Here is a 16,167-nt window from a genome sequence, read left to right on the forward strand (position 1 = left end):
ATTATTCACATGTGAATGATATAAATACAGTCTATTATACAGCATTACTCACACGTGAATAATATAGTCTATGATACAGCATTATTCACATGTGACTAATATAAAGATAGAGAAAATGAAAAAGCTTACCCACTACAGTGTCAGCACGGACTACAATGGTGTACTTGTGCAATTTTTCAGGACTTATGCAGATCCCAAATACAGATCAGTAGGTAAGAAATGTTGGTTTTGCATAATATTGCATAACAATATGCCAGACAGTATGTCCGCTAATGGGTTCCATTTTGCAGTCCTTAGACACACCATAATAATACACAAACGTCTGACTACGGCAGCCGCAATGGGCCGACAATCCATCAAGCGGTGCGGCTTCAAAGTCCTACTAAAACATTTTGAAAGATTTTTGCGCGCCGTGTGTAATGTTCTTTATTTCCAATGGAAATTTTGAGTTTTGGTCTTGTTTACTAGCGTCATATTGCAGTTTACATGTATCTGTTATGTGTGACTGCCATCTATTAGTCCCACTTATCATTACACCATGTACCAAATAAAATTGCTTCAAAGTCGGTAAGCACAACCAGAATTAGTCCGTATATTAGGCGCACCGCCGATTTTTGAAAAAATGAAAGGATTTTAAGTGCGCCTTTTAGTCCACAAAAATAGGGTAAACACAAAATCCTCATTTAAATAAGGCGGTCTGCACCACTTTACACATTTACATGCAGTCTTAGGCAATAATAGTACACAATATTTTTGAGATTGCACACACTGTTTACTTCATGGAATTTTGGATCTTAGTAAACAGGCCCATATTGTATTAAAGGCAATCTAAATCAATCAATCAAAGTTTACTTATTTAGCCCTAAATCACAAGTGTCTCAAAGGGTTGCTCAAGCCACAACAACATCCTCGGCTCAGATCCCACATCAGGGCAAGGAAAAACTCAACCCCAAGGGAACAATGAGAAACCTTGGAGGGGACCGCAGATGTGGAGGACCCCCCCAGAAGGTCCAGTCCATAGTGGATCTAACATAATATTGTGAGAGTCCAGTCCATAGTGGATCTAACATAATAGCGTGAGAGTCCAGTCCATAGTGGATCTAACATAATAGTGTGAGAGTCCAGTCCATAGTGGATCTAACATAATAGTGTGAGAGTCCAGTCCATAGTGGAGCTAACATAATAGTGTGAAGAGTCCAGTCCATAGTGGATCTAACATAATAGCGTGAGAGTTCAATCCATAGTGGATCTTACACAATAGTGAGAGAGTCCAGTCCATAGTGGATCTAACATAATAGTGTGAGAGTTCAATCCATAGTGGATCTTACACAATAGTGAGAGTCCAGTCCATAGTGGATCTTACACAATAGTGAAGGTCCAGTCCATAGTGGATCCAACATAATAAAGAGTCCAGTCCATAGTGGATCTAACATAATACTGTGAGAGTCCAGTCCATGGTGGATCTAACATAATACTGTGAGAGTCCAGTCCATAGTGGATCTAATATAATAGTGTGAGAGTCCAGTCCATAGTGGATCTAACATAATACTGTGAGAGTCCAGTCCATAGTGGATCTAACATAATAGTGTGAGAGTCCAGTCCATAGTGGATCTAACATAATAGTGAGAGTCCAGTCCATAGTGGATCTAACATAATAGTGTGAGAGTCCAGTCCATAGTGGATCTAACATAATAGTGTGAGAGTCCAGTCCATAGTGGATCTAACATAATACTGTGAGAGTCCAGTCCATAGTGGATCTAACATAATAGTGTGAGAGTCCAGTCCATAGTGGATCTAACATAATACTGTGAGAGTCCAGTCCATAGTGGATCTAACATAATAGTGTGAGAGTCCAGTCCATAGTGGATCTAACATAATACTGTGAGAGTCCAGTCCATAGTGGATCTAACATAATAGTGTGAGAGTCCAGTCCATAGTGGATCCAACATAATAGTGAGAGTCAAGTCCATTGTGGATCTAACATAATAGTGTGGGTCCAGTCCATAGTAGATCTAACATAATAGTAGAGTCCAGTCCATAGTGGATCTAACATAATAGTAGAGTCCAGTCCATAGTGGGCCAGCAGGAGATATTCTTGAATGGAAACAGGTCAGAAGCGCAGAGACGTCCCCAACCGATGCACAGAGGAGTGGTCCATCCCGGGTCTCGACTTTGGACAGCCAGCGCTTCATCCGTGGCCACCGAACCTGCCCCCCCCCCCCATGAAGGAGAAGGGGGCAGAGAGCAGAAAAGGGATGGCGGATCAACTGGTCAAAAAAGGGGGGGTCTATTTAAAGGCTAGAGTATACAAATGAGTTTTGAGATGGGACTTAAATGCTTCTACTGAGGTGGCATCTCTAACTGTTACTATTCCAGAGTACTGGAGCCCGGATAGAAAACGCTCTATAGCCCGCAGAATTTTTGGGGGCTTTGGGAATCACTAATAAGCCGGAGTCCTTTGAAGGCAGATTTCTTGCCGGGACATATGGTGCAATACAATCGGCAAGATAGGATGGAGCTAGACCGTGTAGTACTTTACACGTAAGTAGTAAAACCTTAAAGTCACATCTTAAGTGCACAGGTGAGCCACTATTGGCGTAATGTGATCAAACTTTCTTCTCCCTGTGACTTTACGTGTCCCTGCAGTGAAGCCGAGGGTTCCTCCACTCATGTAGCAGATCAAAGCTCCTGCTCAGGAAGCCAGTCGCCACAATCTGTGGGCGCGCTGGACAGCGGCACTGAATACCAGTCCGACTCTGCGTCCTACAGCACAGAGGTCAGCATGTCCCTCTGCGGACAAGTGGGCGACACCAGCCAGATAACCAAAGGTGTGTTTGAAGTCACTGACCTCACGAAGGAGCGTCTTTCAATCAATGTTCTGTTGTTCATCCAGAGAAGTTTTCGGCGCATTCCGTGTCGTACCAGGACTTTGCCGACAATCCAGGAATCATAGAAGACCCCAGCCTTGTATTATGTGTCAACTCCAAGTAAGATGAATCATTTTGAATGAATGAATGAATGAATGGGTTTATTTGAGCCATGCAAACAAAACAAGAGAATGACATAAAATACAAAATAAATATATGGATACATTATTTTTACACCTACATTGAAAACATTATACAATATATACATACAATATATAATATAAATGAATAATAAATGGGTTGTACTTGTATAGCGCTTTTCTACCTTCAAGGTACTCAAAGCGCTTTGACACTACTTCCATATTTACCCATTCACACACACATTCACACACTGATGGAGGGAGCTGCCATGCAAGGCGCCAACCAGCACCCATCAGGAGCAAGGGTGAAGTGTCTTGCTCAGGACACAACGGACGTGACGAGGTTGGTACTAGGTGGGATTTGAACCAGGGACCCTCGGGTTGCGCACGGCCACTCTCCCACTGCGGTAGTAGTCGGGATCCATGTTCGCTTGACCGCTCGGATCCATAGTAAAGCTTCATCTTTGGGAATTTTAAACAAGGAAACACCGGCTGGGTTTTTGTGGCTAAAGGCTAGAAGCTTCCCACCTACATCTTTCTTCTTTGATGTCTCCATTATTCATTGAACAAATTGCAAAAGATTCAGCAACACAGATGTCCAGAATACTGTGTAATTATGCGATTAAAGCAGACTACTTATAGCTTGGATCGGGCTGGAAAATAATGTCCGCTACAACTCAAGACGTCAAACGCACGCGTCATCATACCGCGAAGTTTTCAACACGACACTTCGCGGGAAATTTAAAGTTACAATTTAGTAAACTAAAAAGGCCGTATTGGCATGTGTTGCAATGTTAATATTTCATCATTGATATATAAACTATCAAACTGCGTGGTCGCTAGTAGTGGCTTTCAGTAAGCCTTTAAGTCTTTGCTGTCGTCCAGCATTCTGTTTTTTTTTTCGTTTTCAGCAAATGCGGTCCTGCAACACTACCCAATACATGCTGTATGTGCATCACCACGTTTTGTTGAAGAAGATCTCTCACTATATATATATATATATATATATATAATATATATAATATAATTCAATTCAGAGGTTGCTGCTATATATTGTCTATATATAATACATTTAAATTCACACACACTTACATATATACATATACACACACACATATACACACACATATATATACAATTTGGCCCTGCGATGAGGTGGCGACTTGTCCAGGGTGTACCCCGCCTTCCGCCCGATTGTAGCTGAGATAGGCGCCGGCGCCCCCCGCGACCCCGAAAGGGAATAAGCGGTAGGAAATGGATGGATGGATGGATATATACAATTTTTATATATCCATCCATCCATCCATCATCTTCCGCTTATCCGAGGTCGGGTCGCGGGGGCAGCAGCCTAAGCAGGGAAACCCAGACTTCCCTCTCCCCAGCCACTTCGTCTAGCTCTTCCCGGGGGATCCCGAGGCGTTCCCAGGCCAGCCGAGAGACATAGTCTTCCCAACGTGTTCTGGGTCTTCCCCGTGGCCTCCTACCGGTTGGACGTGCCCTAGACACCTCCCTAGGGAGGCGTTCGGGTGGCATCCTGACCAGATGCCCGAACCACCTCATCTGGCTCCTCTCCATGTGAAGGAGCAGCGGCTTTACTTTGAGTTCCTCCCGGATGGCAGAGCTTCTCACCCTATCTCTAAGGGAGAGACCCAAACTCATTTGGGCCGCTTGTACCCGTGATCTTATCCTTTCGGTCATGACCCAAAGCTCATGACCATAGGTGAGGATGGGAACGTAGATCGACCGGTAAATTGAGAGCTTTGCCTTCCGGCTCAGCTCCTTCTTCACCACAACGGATCGGTACAACGTCCGCATTACTGAAGACGCCGCACCGATCCGCCTGTCGATCTCACGATCCACTCTTCCCTCACTCGTGAACAAGACTCCTAGGTACTTGAACTCCTCCACTTGGGGCAGGGTCTCCTCCCCAACCCGGAGATGGCATTCCACCCTTTTCCGGGCGAGAACCACGGACTCGGACTCGGCTGCGAACCGATCCAGTGCGAGCTGAAGATCCCGGCCAGATGAAGCCATCAGGACCACATCATCTGCAAAAAGCAGAGACCTAATCCTGCGGTCACCAAACCGGAACCCCTCAACGCCTTGACTGGGCCTAGAAATTCTGTCCATTTTTATATATATATATATATATATATGTCTTGATTGGATTATCCAGAGAATAGTGCTCGATACCGTGGTACAGCGCAATATGTAGGTGTGGGAAAAATTACAAGACTACTTAGTCTCTACAGAACTGTTTCATGAGGGGTTCCCTCAATCATCAGGAGATTTTTTCATCATCAGGAGATTTCTCCTGATGATTGAGGGAACCCCTCATGTAATAGTTCTGTAGAGACGAAGTAGTCTTGTAATTTTTCCCAAACCTATATATGTATATATATATACATATATACATATATATACACATACACACACAATCACATACATACACACATGCATATACCCAAAATACACACATATCCATCACACACACACACCTATATAATAGTATATATAATATACACTTTTGTCTAAACATTATTAACAGTTGATGGTGCCTATGGGAACAAGCTTTCATTTTGACTGTGATATTAGTGGTTAATAGTGGATCTGTGGCTGTGGAGCTATTGCCCCTGTCCATTTACTGAGCAATATTTCATGTCTTGCTTGTGTAAGCTATACGTGCTACAAATCAATGTAAAGTATATGGGGTGTTACGGACTGGGAACAGAAGACTAGAGTTTGGACCCGGAGAGGGAAGGCAGAGCTTGAATGGCAGTTTGTTTGGCACCGTGTATTAAAGAATTAGTGATGGACAGCAGATATATACACAACAATGAGTTTAATGGCCATTTAACGTGAGAACAATTTGAAGATAAACACAGTTACTATATACACATTTACAATTCCAATTCAATTACCGTATTTTTCAGAGTATAAGTCGCTTCGGAGTATACGTCGCACCTGCCGAAAATGCATAATAAGAAGGAAAAAAAAACATATATACATCGTACTGGAGTATGAGTTGCATTTTTGGGGGAAATTTATTTGATAAAATCCAACACCAAGAATAGACATTTGAATGGCAATTTCAAATAAATAAAGAATAGTGAACAACAGGCTGAATAAGTGTAGGTTATATGAGGCATAAATAACCAACTGCTATGTTAACCTAACATATTATGGTAAGAGTCATTCAAATAACTATAACCTATAGAATCAAATATTTTCATTAAATAAAACTAATTGCTTTATAAAGTATTCAGAACAGGTTCTAATCTATTCCTCAATATTGTACAATATAAATCAACATACATGTCAGAATCACAATATGCAATAAAGTGATAAAATAACCATTAGCAGCATAAATCCACAAGGGAGAGTGGGACATAGAAGAAAAAGAAAAGAAACGGCAGATCAACTGGTCTAAAAAGGGAGTCTATTTAAAGGCTAGAGTATACAAATGAGTTTTAAGGTGAGACTTAAATGCTTCTACTGAGGTGGCATCTCGAACTGTTACTGGGAGGGCATTCCAGAGTACTGGAACCCGAACGGAAAACGCTCTATAGCCCGCAGACTTTTTTTGGGCTTTGGGAATCACTAACAAGCCGGAGTCCTTTGAACGCAGATTTCTTGCCGGGACATATGGTACAATACAATCGGCAAGATAGGATGGAGCTAGACCGTGTAGTATTTTATACGTAAGTAGTAAAACCTTAAAGTCACATCTTAAGTGCACAGGAAGCCAGTGCAGGTGAGCCAGTACAGGTATATATGTATGTATATATGTATATAAAGGTATATACAGTATAGGTATATATGTATGTATATATGTATATAAAGCTATATACAGTATAGGTATATATGTATGTATATATGTATATAAAGGTATATACAGTACAGGTATATATGTATGTATATATGTATATAAAGGTATATACAGTATAGGTATATATGTATGTATATATGTATATAAAGGTATATACAGTACAGGTATATATGTATGTATATATGTATATAAAGGTATATACAGTATAGGTATATATGTATGTATATATGTATATAAAGGTATATACAGTACAGGTATATATGTATGTATATATGTATATAAAGGTATATACAGTACAGGCGTAATGTGATCAAACTTTCTTGTTCTTGTCAAAAGTCTAGCAGCCGCATTTTGTACCAACTGTAATCTTTTAATGCTAGACATGGGGAGACCCGAAAATAATACGTTACAGTAGTCGAGGCGAGACGTAACAAACGCATGGATAATGATCTCAGCGTCTTTAGTGGACAGAATGGAGCGAATTTTAGCGATATTACGGAGATGAAAGATGGCCGTTTTAGTAACGCTTTTAATGTGTGCCTCAAAGGAGAGAGTTGGGTTGAAGATAATACCCAGATTCTTTACCGTGTCGCCTTGTTTAATTGTTTGGTTGTCAAATGTTAGAGTTATATTATTAAATAGAGTTCGGTGTCTAGCAGGACCGATAATCAGCATTTCCGTTTTTTTGGCGTTGAGTTGCAAAAAGTTAGCGGACATCCATTGTTTAATTTCATTAAGACACGCCTCCAGCTGACTACAATCCGGCGTGTTGGTCAGCTTTAGGGGCATGTAGAGTTGGGTGTCATCAGCATAACAGTGAAAGCTGACACCGTATTTGCGTATGATGTCACCTAGCGGCAGCATGTAGATGCTGAAAAGTGCAGGGCCAAGGACCGAACCCTGGGGAACTCCACACGTTACCTTAACGTAGTCCGAGGTCACATTGTTATGGGAGACACACTGCATCCTATCATTAAGATAAGAGTTAAACCAAGACGTCCCACTGGGTGTGAGTTTTCCTTGCCCTTATGTGGGCCTACCGAGGATGTCGTGGTGGTTTGTGCAGCCCTTTGAGACACTAGTGATTTAGGGCTATATAAGTAAACATTGATTGATTGATTGGTTGAAATATGACCTATACAGTTCAGTCAGTGCACCAAACGTGCTTATTATCAGGTAGGTAGTTAGGTCTTTTTTGTCATTGCACAAGTACAATGAAACTTTGTCTTCAGCACAAACCCGTTCAATATTAGACAAACAAACAGTCTACAGGGTTACAGAAGAGGTACGCTGATGGGTTGCCACAAGGCGCCCCGTAAAAGATAGGAAAAAGGTAAAAACGCTGGGCAAGGATGAGTAAAAAAAACACTTTTCTCCTAAGGGAGCCCAGTCTGGAGTGGGAAAAAAAACTCCACAGCAAAGCATCTATACATATTACAACATACATCTTGAGATGTCTAGCAACAGAGGGAAGGGAGTGCAGGATCATGGTGGTGGGCCGCAGCTCTCAAGCGTTGACCATCCATTCGTCACCCCTATGGGATTTGAGTCGAGGTCGTTGGATTGAGAGTGTGTGGTATATTTTTGTGGATGCATGTTTGTGTGTAAGCTATAACATATAGAACATGCTACACTTTACCAAACTATCCCTCACTCCTAATCCATAAATCCCATGAAATTTTCTTCCTCGATGTCGCTTCCAAACAACTCTGCCAACTCAAAGGTATGCGCCGCTTCCTCTTGTCCTTTTCTGCTGCATATTTCACTACGTCCAGCTTGTAATCTGCAGTACAGGATTTCCTTTTCGATGCCATTTTTGTTCAGTCCTTCTCAGTTTTTATAAGTTACCGCCAACGATGAAATGATCCATTTTAATAGCTACGGCAGTAGCATATAGCAGTTAGCATGCCATGACCCACAATGCACTTCTGCCATGACCCTTATTGGTTGACGTGTGTGTGACGATTGCTGACATTTTCTTCGTCTCTTCCGCGAATGAGATAAATAATATTATTTGATATTTTACGGTAATGTGTTAATAATTTCACACATAAGACGCTACGGGGTATATGTCGCAACCCCGCCAAACTATGAAAAAAACTGCGACTTATAGTCCGAAAAATACGGTATTTAGTGTCTCTGGATCTTGTTTAGATCTCAGCTCAGATAATAGAGTTCTTGGAGAAAGGTTTTAGAGGTTAAAGCAGTACAGTCCATGTGAAAATGTGTAAAGGGTTGGCTATAGAGCCTCCTACCAGCCCAGACAGAACAGGTTATGGGATTCCTGGCTGGGGTCTCCCAAGAACGAACCTTGGACTAGATCAGGCCTGGGCAATTATTTTGACCCGGGGGGGCAAATTTAGAGATGAAATGTGTCTAGGGCCCGGAACACTAACACAAAACCTCACAATAATGTCTGATTGAATGCTAAAAACCTTATGACAGACCGCCTTAAAAAAACGGAATGTAATTAAGGTCCGCAAGACAGTTAAATAGTTCCAATGTTGATTTGGAGAGCAGTGCAAAAAAAGGCAACAAAAAAAGTTTAAGACAAGACAAAGAAGCAAGCAGGAGAGATAAGGGGAGTGTCCACCTTTCATGAGTGCCAGAGAGAAATCAACACATTGGAAAGTACCATATTTACTAGAATTGCCGCCAGGACGCTAATTAATTCAAAACTTCTTCTCCGGCACTTACCAAAGGCATGCATTAAAAATTTGAGTGTGATGTAAGGATACCATCATGAAAAGCACATTTAACGAAAAAAACGTTATTATGGTCTTACCTTTACTTCTAAATATAGTCCATGCCAGCTCCTTCTGATCAAAAGCATCGATAACTTGTTTATAGAAGTCTTCCTTATCTTTCTTCAGTTTTAAAAGTCTCTCTGTCTCGATGGAGATCTTCCTTTATTACCCCCTGCTTCGATTGAAAGTCCAGTTTAGAGAACTGCTATCAGAAGGTCCGTCATATCCGTCCCAGCACATATCACATGACTCATCGTCACTTCTTCTGCAGCCGAGTAGTCGCAAGAAGGATCACTACCGCCCTCTACCGACTCATTTAATGACTCGTATTTGACAGACGCAGCTACGGTATTGTGACGGTCTCAAGCCGTTGTCTTGCGGGTTCCCAGGACCACCGAGGAAGGACGTGGCTTGAGCAGTTTGACTTTGTTTATTTTTCAATAAAACCTCAGTCCAGGTCGCTCTTCCGCTCCTCCTCCCCGCTCGCTTGCCGTCTCCTCGCCGCCATCTTGCGTGCCCTGCCTGTCTGTCGGACCGTCGGCTCCACAGGTATATTAATAAAACATAGCTGCTTACTGTTCTTTTTAGCATACCGGTGTTCAATAGCTTGGACTTTAAATCCTCATGAATAGCTCTAGGGATGCACCGAAATGAAAATTTGTGGCCGAAGCCGAATAAAATTCAAACGCTTGGCCGAAGGCCGAATACCGAATAATGAATGCAGTTTTTCACAATTTTTAAAATATTGCATAAGTAGCCTAGAATAAATATTTACACGTTTTTCAAATAAAGTAATTGTTTATTTAATATTGACATTTTTTTAATGTTCTAGTAACCTTTGCTTTTCAAAAAAAGCACAACGTTTTTTCATTTATATTAGACCTTCAAACAAAACATGCATTCCCCCAAAAAAATAAAGTGCATTAAAGTGGATAAACCCACAACAAATGAATTATTGTCCTTTTGGCAAAAGTCTGCTTAACCACAGTAGATATGCTAATAATGTAAACAGAAGGCTCAAGTAAATCTCAATTAAGTGTGTGCTTGTAACCTCATACACTTATACAGGTAGCCTACACAACAGGCTAATAATGTAAACAGAGGCCCCACTAAATCTCAATAAGTGTGTGCTTGTAACCTCATACACTTATACAGGTAGCCTACACAACAGGCTAATAATGTAAACAGAGGCCCCACTAAATCTCAATAAGTGTGTGCATGTAACCTCATACACTTAAACAGGTACACAACATATCCCAACGTCACCGCGTCAAAAAATTGCGTCACACGCCACTATTCGGCCTTGTTTTTAACTCATTCCACCGAAGGCCGAATGTGGCTTTTTTTGCCATATTCGGCCGAATATATTCGGTTACCGATTAATCAGTGCATCCCTAAATAGCTCTTAATATTCTTCCCTTTATGAGATTTCAAATTACCGGTATTGAAATCAGCCTCCTCCATTTTGAAAATGGCGACAGGGGAAGTGTCGCTAGTGACGTCACGAGTTTGACCAGGCGGTAATACTAAACATGCGTTAATTATTTTGTGAAGTGAGTAATTCAAGGCAGGTGCATACTATATACACCCGGTGGCAATTCAAGGAAATACGGCACATTCAATACACAAAAGTCATCATTGGTTCAAGTTGTAGACTTTGCACTGTATATCTGTGAAAAGAAATGCAACAATGCAATATTCAGTGTTGACAGCTAGATTTTTTGTGGATATGTTCCATAAATATTGTTTATGTTCTTTTTTTGTGTGAAGAAATGTTTAGAAGGAAGTTGATGAATCCAGATGGATCTCTATTACAATCCCCAAAGCATAGCTCGGTTGGTAGAGTGGCCGTGCCAGCAACTTGAGGGTTGCAGGTTCGATTCCCGCTTCCGCCATCCTAGTCACTGCCGTTGTGTCCTTGGGCAAGGCACTTTACCCACCTGCTCCCAGTGCCACCCACACTGGTTTAAATGTAACTTAGATATTGGGTTTCACTATGTAAAGCGCTTTGAGTCACTAGAGAAAAGCGCTATATAAATATAATTCACTTCACTTCACTTTAGGTTGATGTGTAGAAATCTTTGTTTAGAATTGAATCACTTGTTTATTTTTCAACAAGTTTTTAGGGTTTTTTTATATCTTTTTTTCCAAATGGTTCAAAAAAGACCACTACAAATGAGCAAAATTTTTATACAATTTAATAAATCAGAAACTGATGACATAGTGTTGTATTTTACTTCTTTATCTCTTTTTTTCAACCAAAAATGCTTTGCTCTGATTAAGGGGTACTTGAATTCAAAAAAATGTTCACAGGGTTGAGAACCACTGCACTAGAGAATGAAGAGTGCTTACTCCGCATTTCAATATCTCCATTCGGTGCCACACGCCCACACCATCAAAATGCCGAGGCAAACATTTCCAGATCAACACCGTATGAAAAAAAATAGTCAGCAAGGACATATACTGTTTGATTTCCTATTAAGCAGCTAATTTTTATTTGATGGTTATTGAAATATCTTGTGTGACATCATGCACAAAAGTGCACTTTGTTTTAAACTATTGTAGTGGCGTTCTGTACAAAAAGTGCACTTTAATTGAGTGTTGTTTTGATATGTCATCTTAGTGACATCATGCACAAAAGTGCACTTTATTCATTTTAAACAATTGTAGTGGTGTTCTGAACACAAAGTGCACTTTAATTGAGTGTTGTTTTGATATGTCATCTTAGTGACATCATGCACAAAAGTGCACTTTATTCATTTTAAACTATTGTAGTGGTGTTCTGTACACAAAGTGCACTTTAATTGAGTGTTGTTTTGATATGTCATCTTAGTGACATCATGCACAAAAGTGCACTTTGTTTTAAACTATTGTAGTGGCGTTCTGTACACAGAGTGCACTTTAATTGAGTGTTGTTTTGATATGTCATTTTAGTGACATCATGCGCAAAAGTGCACTTTATTCATTTTAAACTATTGTAGTGGTGTTCTCTACAAAAAGTGCACTTTAATTGAGTGTTGTTTTGATATGTCATCTTAGTGACATCATGCACAAAAGTGCACTTTATTCATTTTAAACTATTGTAGTGGTGTTCTGTACAGAAAGTGCACTTTAATTGAGTGTTGTTTTGATATGTCATCTTAGTGACATCATGCACAAAAGTGCACTTTATTCATTTTAAACTATTGTAGTGGTGTTCTGTACACAAAGTGCACTTTAATTGAGTGTTGTTTTGATATGTCATCTTAGTGACATCATGCGCAAAAGTGCACTTTATTCATTTTAAACTATTGTAGTGGTGTTCTGTACAAAAAGTGCACTTTAATTGAGTGTTGTTTTGATATGTCATCTTATTGACATCATGCACAAAAGTGCACTTTGTTTGTTTTAAACTATTGTAGTGGCGTTCTCTACACAAAGTGCACTTTAATTGAGTGTTGTTTTGATATGTCATCTTAGTGACATCATGCGCAAAAGTGCACTTTATTCATTTTAAACTATTGTAGTGGTGTTCTCTACAAAAAGTGCACTTTAATTGAGTGTTGTTTTGATATGTCATCTTAGTGACATCATGCACAAAAGTGCACTTTATTCATTTTAAACTACTGTAGTGGTGTTCTCTACAAAAAGTGCACTTTAAATGAGTGTTGTTTTGATATGTCATCTTAGTGACAGCATGCACAAAAGTGCACTTTATTCATTTTAAACTATTGTAGTGGTGTTCTCTACAAAAAGTGCACTTTAATGGAGTGTTGTTTTGATATGTCATCTTAGTGACATCATGCACAAAAGTGCACTTTATTCATTTTAAACTATTGTAGTGGTGTTCTGTACAAAAAGTGCACTTTAATTGAGTGTTGTTTTGATATGTCATCTTAGAGACATCATGCGCAAAAGTGCACTTTATTCATTTTAAACTATTGTAGTGGTGTTCTGTACATAAAGTGCACTTTAATTGAGTGTTGTTTTGATATGTCATCTTAGTGACATCATGCACAAAAGTGCACTTTATTCATTTTAAACTACTGTAGTGGTGTTCTCTACAAAAAGTGCACTTTAAATGAGTGTTGTTTTGATATGTCATCTTAGTGACAGCATGCACAAAAGTGCACTTTATTCATTTTAAACTATTGTAGTGGTGTTCTCTACAAAAAGTGCACTTTAATGGAGTGTTGTTTTGATATGTCATCTTAGTGACATCATGCACAAAAGTGCACTTTATTCATTTTAAACTATTGTAGTGGTGTTCTGTACAAAAAGTGCGCTTTAATTGAGTGTTGTTTTGATATGTCATCTTAGTGACATCATGCACAAAAGTGCACTTTATTCATTTTAAACTATTGTACTGGTGTTCTCTACAAAAAGTGCACTTTAATGGAGTGTTTTTTGATATGTCATCTTAGTGACATCATGCACAAAAGTGCACTTTATTCATTTTAAACTATTGTAGTGTTCATTCAAGGCTAAGGCAAAATATCCACATATATATGCTGTATCGCGATATGGCCTAAAAATATCCAGATATTTAAAAATGCCATATCGCCCAGCCCTAGTTTCTGCAAAAGTATGGATTTGACACTTGAATTACGCTTACAATTCTTTTTTTGACAGCTACTATAATTGGGCAGTGGCTGCTCCAATGGTCTTGTCCATGACAGCGTTCCAGAAGAATCTACCTCAGGTTTGCTCTTAAAACAGAAAATTCATTGAAACAAGGAACATTTTGACAGTGTCGTTTCTGTTCTGTTTTTTTGTTGTTGTGCTGCTTAGAGTACAGTCGAGAAGCTGGTAAAAGACAAAATGCCCAAAAAGTCAGGACGCTGGTGGTTCTCTTGGAGGCGGCGAGACTTGGACAAAAATAAGGTTGAGTTGACTTCTGTTTGTCTGACTTTGACCAGCACTCAAATATTGACCTTGTTCTAACAATACCGTTTTGTTTTTTTTGTTGTTTTTTTTAGCAACAGCACTCCAAGGAAAGCCAAGAGGAGATGATTGTTGGAGATGTGACCGCCGTCAAGTATGTTAACTCACACTTTTTATGCTATTTAACAAATATTTATAAACAGGCGGTGAGTGAGCACAATGTGTCCGTCATGTCCTCATGTGTCATGTCTTTTTAGTTTTTTTCGGACTATATGAGTTGGGAAATTGTGTTAGATGTAAATATAAACAGAATACAATGATTTGCAAATCCTTTTCAACCCATATTCAATTAAATGCACTACAAAGACAACATATTTGATGTTCAAACTCATAAACTTTATTTTTTTTTGCAAATAATAATTTACTTTGAATTTCATGGCTGCAACACGTGCCAAAGTAGTTGGGAAAGGGCATGTTCACCACTGTGTTACATCACCTTTTCTTTTAACAACGCTCAATAAACGTTTGGGAACTGAAGACACTAATTGTTGCAGCTTTGAAAGTGGAATTCTTTCCCATTTTATTTTTATGTAGAGCTTCAGTTGTTCAACAGTCCGGGGTCTCCGCTGTCGTATTTTACGCTTCATAATGCAGCATACATTTTCAATGGGAGACAGGTCTGGACTACAAGCAGGCCAGTTTAGTACATGCACTGTAACTACGAAGCCACGCTGTTGTAACACGTGGCTTGGCATTGTCTTGCTGAAATAAGCAGGGGCGTCCATGCTAACGTTGCTTGGATGGCAAACGCTGTATTACCTTTCAGCATTAATGGTGCCTTCACAGATGTGTAAGTTACCCATGCCTTGGGCACTAATACACCCCCATACCATCTCACATGCTGCCTTTTACACTTTGCGCCTAGAACAGTCCGGATGGTTCTTATCCTATTTGGTCCGGGGGACACCACATCCACAGTTTCCAAAAACCACTTGAAATGTGGACTCGTCAGACCACAGAACATGTTTCCATCTTTGCATCAGTCTATCTTAGATGAGCTCGGGCCCAGCAAAGCTGGCGGCGTTTCAGGGTGTTGTTGATAAATGGATTTGGCTTTGCATAGTAGAGTTTTAACTTGCACTTACAGATGTAGCGACCAACTGTAGTTACTGACAGTGGTTTTATGAAGTGTTCCTGAACCCATATGGTGATATCCTTTACACACGGATGTCGGTTTTTGATGCAGTAGCGCCTGAGGGATCAAAGGTCCGTAATATCATCGCTTACGTGCAGTGATTTCTCCAGATTCCCTGAACCTTTTGATGATTTTACGGACCGTAGATGGTAAAATCCCTTGCAATAGCTCGTTGAGAAATGTTGTTCTAAAACTGTTCGACAATTTGCTTACAAAGTGGGGACCCTCACCCCATCCTTGTTTGTGAAAGACTGAGCATTTTTTGGGAAGCTGTTTTTCTACCCAATCATGGCAACCACCTGTTCCCAATTAGCCTGCACACCTGTGGGATGTTCCATATAAGTGTTTGATGAGCATTCCTCAACTTTATCAGTATTTATTGCCACCTTTCCCAACTTCTTTGTCACGTGTTGCTGGCATCAAATTCTAAAGTTAATGATTATTTGCAACAACAACAAAAAATGTTTATCAGTTTGAACATCAAATATGTTGTCTTTGTAGCACAGGGGTAGGGAACCTATGGCTC

The 16,167-nt window shown here is 40.0% G+C and overlaps 1 protein-coding gene across 3 annotated transcripts in view; it reads left to right on the forward strand.

The window, feature by feature from the left end:
* The window catches only part of zgc:123305, a 92,117-nt gene that overhangs the window by 51,359 nt on the left and 24,591 nt on the right, over positions 1-16,167 (forward strand). For 2 of the 3 annotated variants that reach the window (XM_061875418.1, XM_061875417.1), the window contains exons 9-13: positions 2,647-2,828; positions 2,894-2,987; positions 14,195-14,264; positions 14,354-14,446; positions 14,542-14,600. In XM_061875418.1, the coding sequence (XP_061731402.1) occupies positions 2,647-2,828; positions 2,894-2,987; positions 14,195-14,264; positions 14,354-14,446; positions 14,542-14,600 (498 nt within the window). The remainder of the gene's footprint in view (positions 1-2,646; positions 2,829-2,893; positions 2,988-14,194; positions 14,265-14,353; positions 14,447-14,541; positions 14,601-16,167) is intronic. The other variant, XM_061875419.1, reaches the window with a different exon arrangement.

The sequence above is a fragment of the Nerophis ophidion genome, linkage group LG16, assembly GCF_033978795.1.
Source record: "Nerophis ophidion isolate RoL-2023_Sa linkage group LG16, RoL_Noph_v1.0, whole genome shotgun sequence".
NCBI lineage: Eukaryota > Metazoa > Chordata > Actinopteri > Syngnathiformes > Syngnathidae > Nerophis > Nerophis ophidion.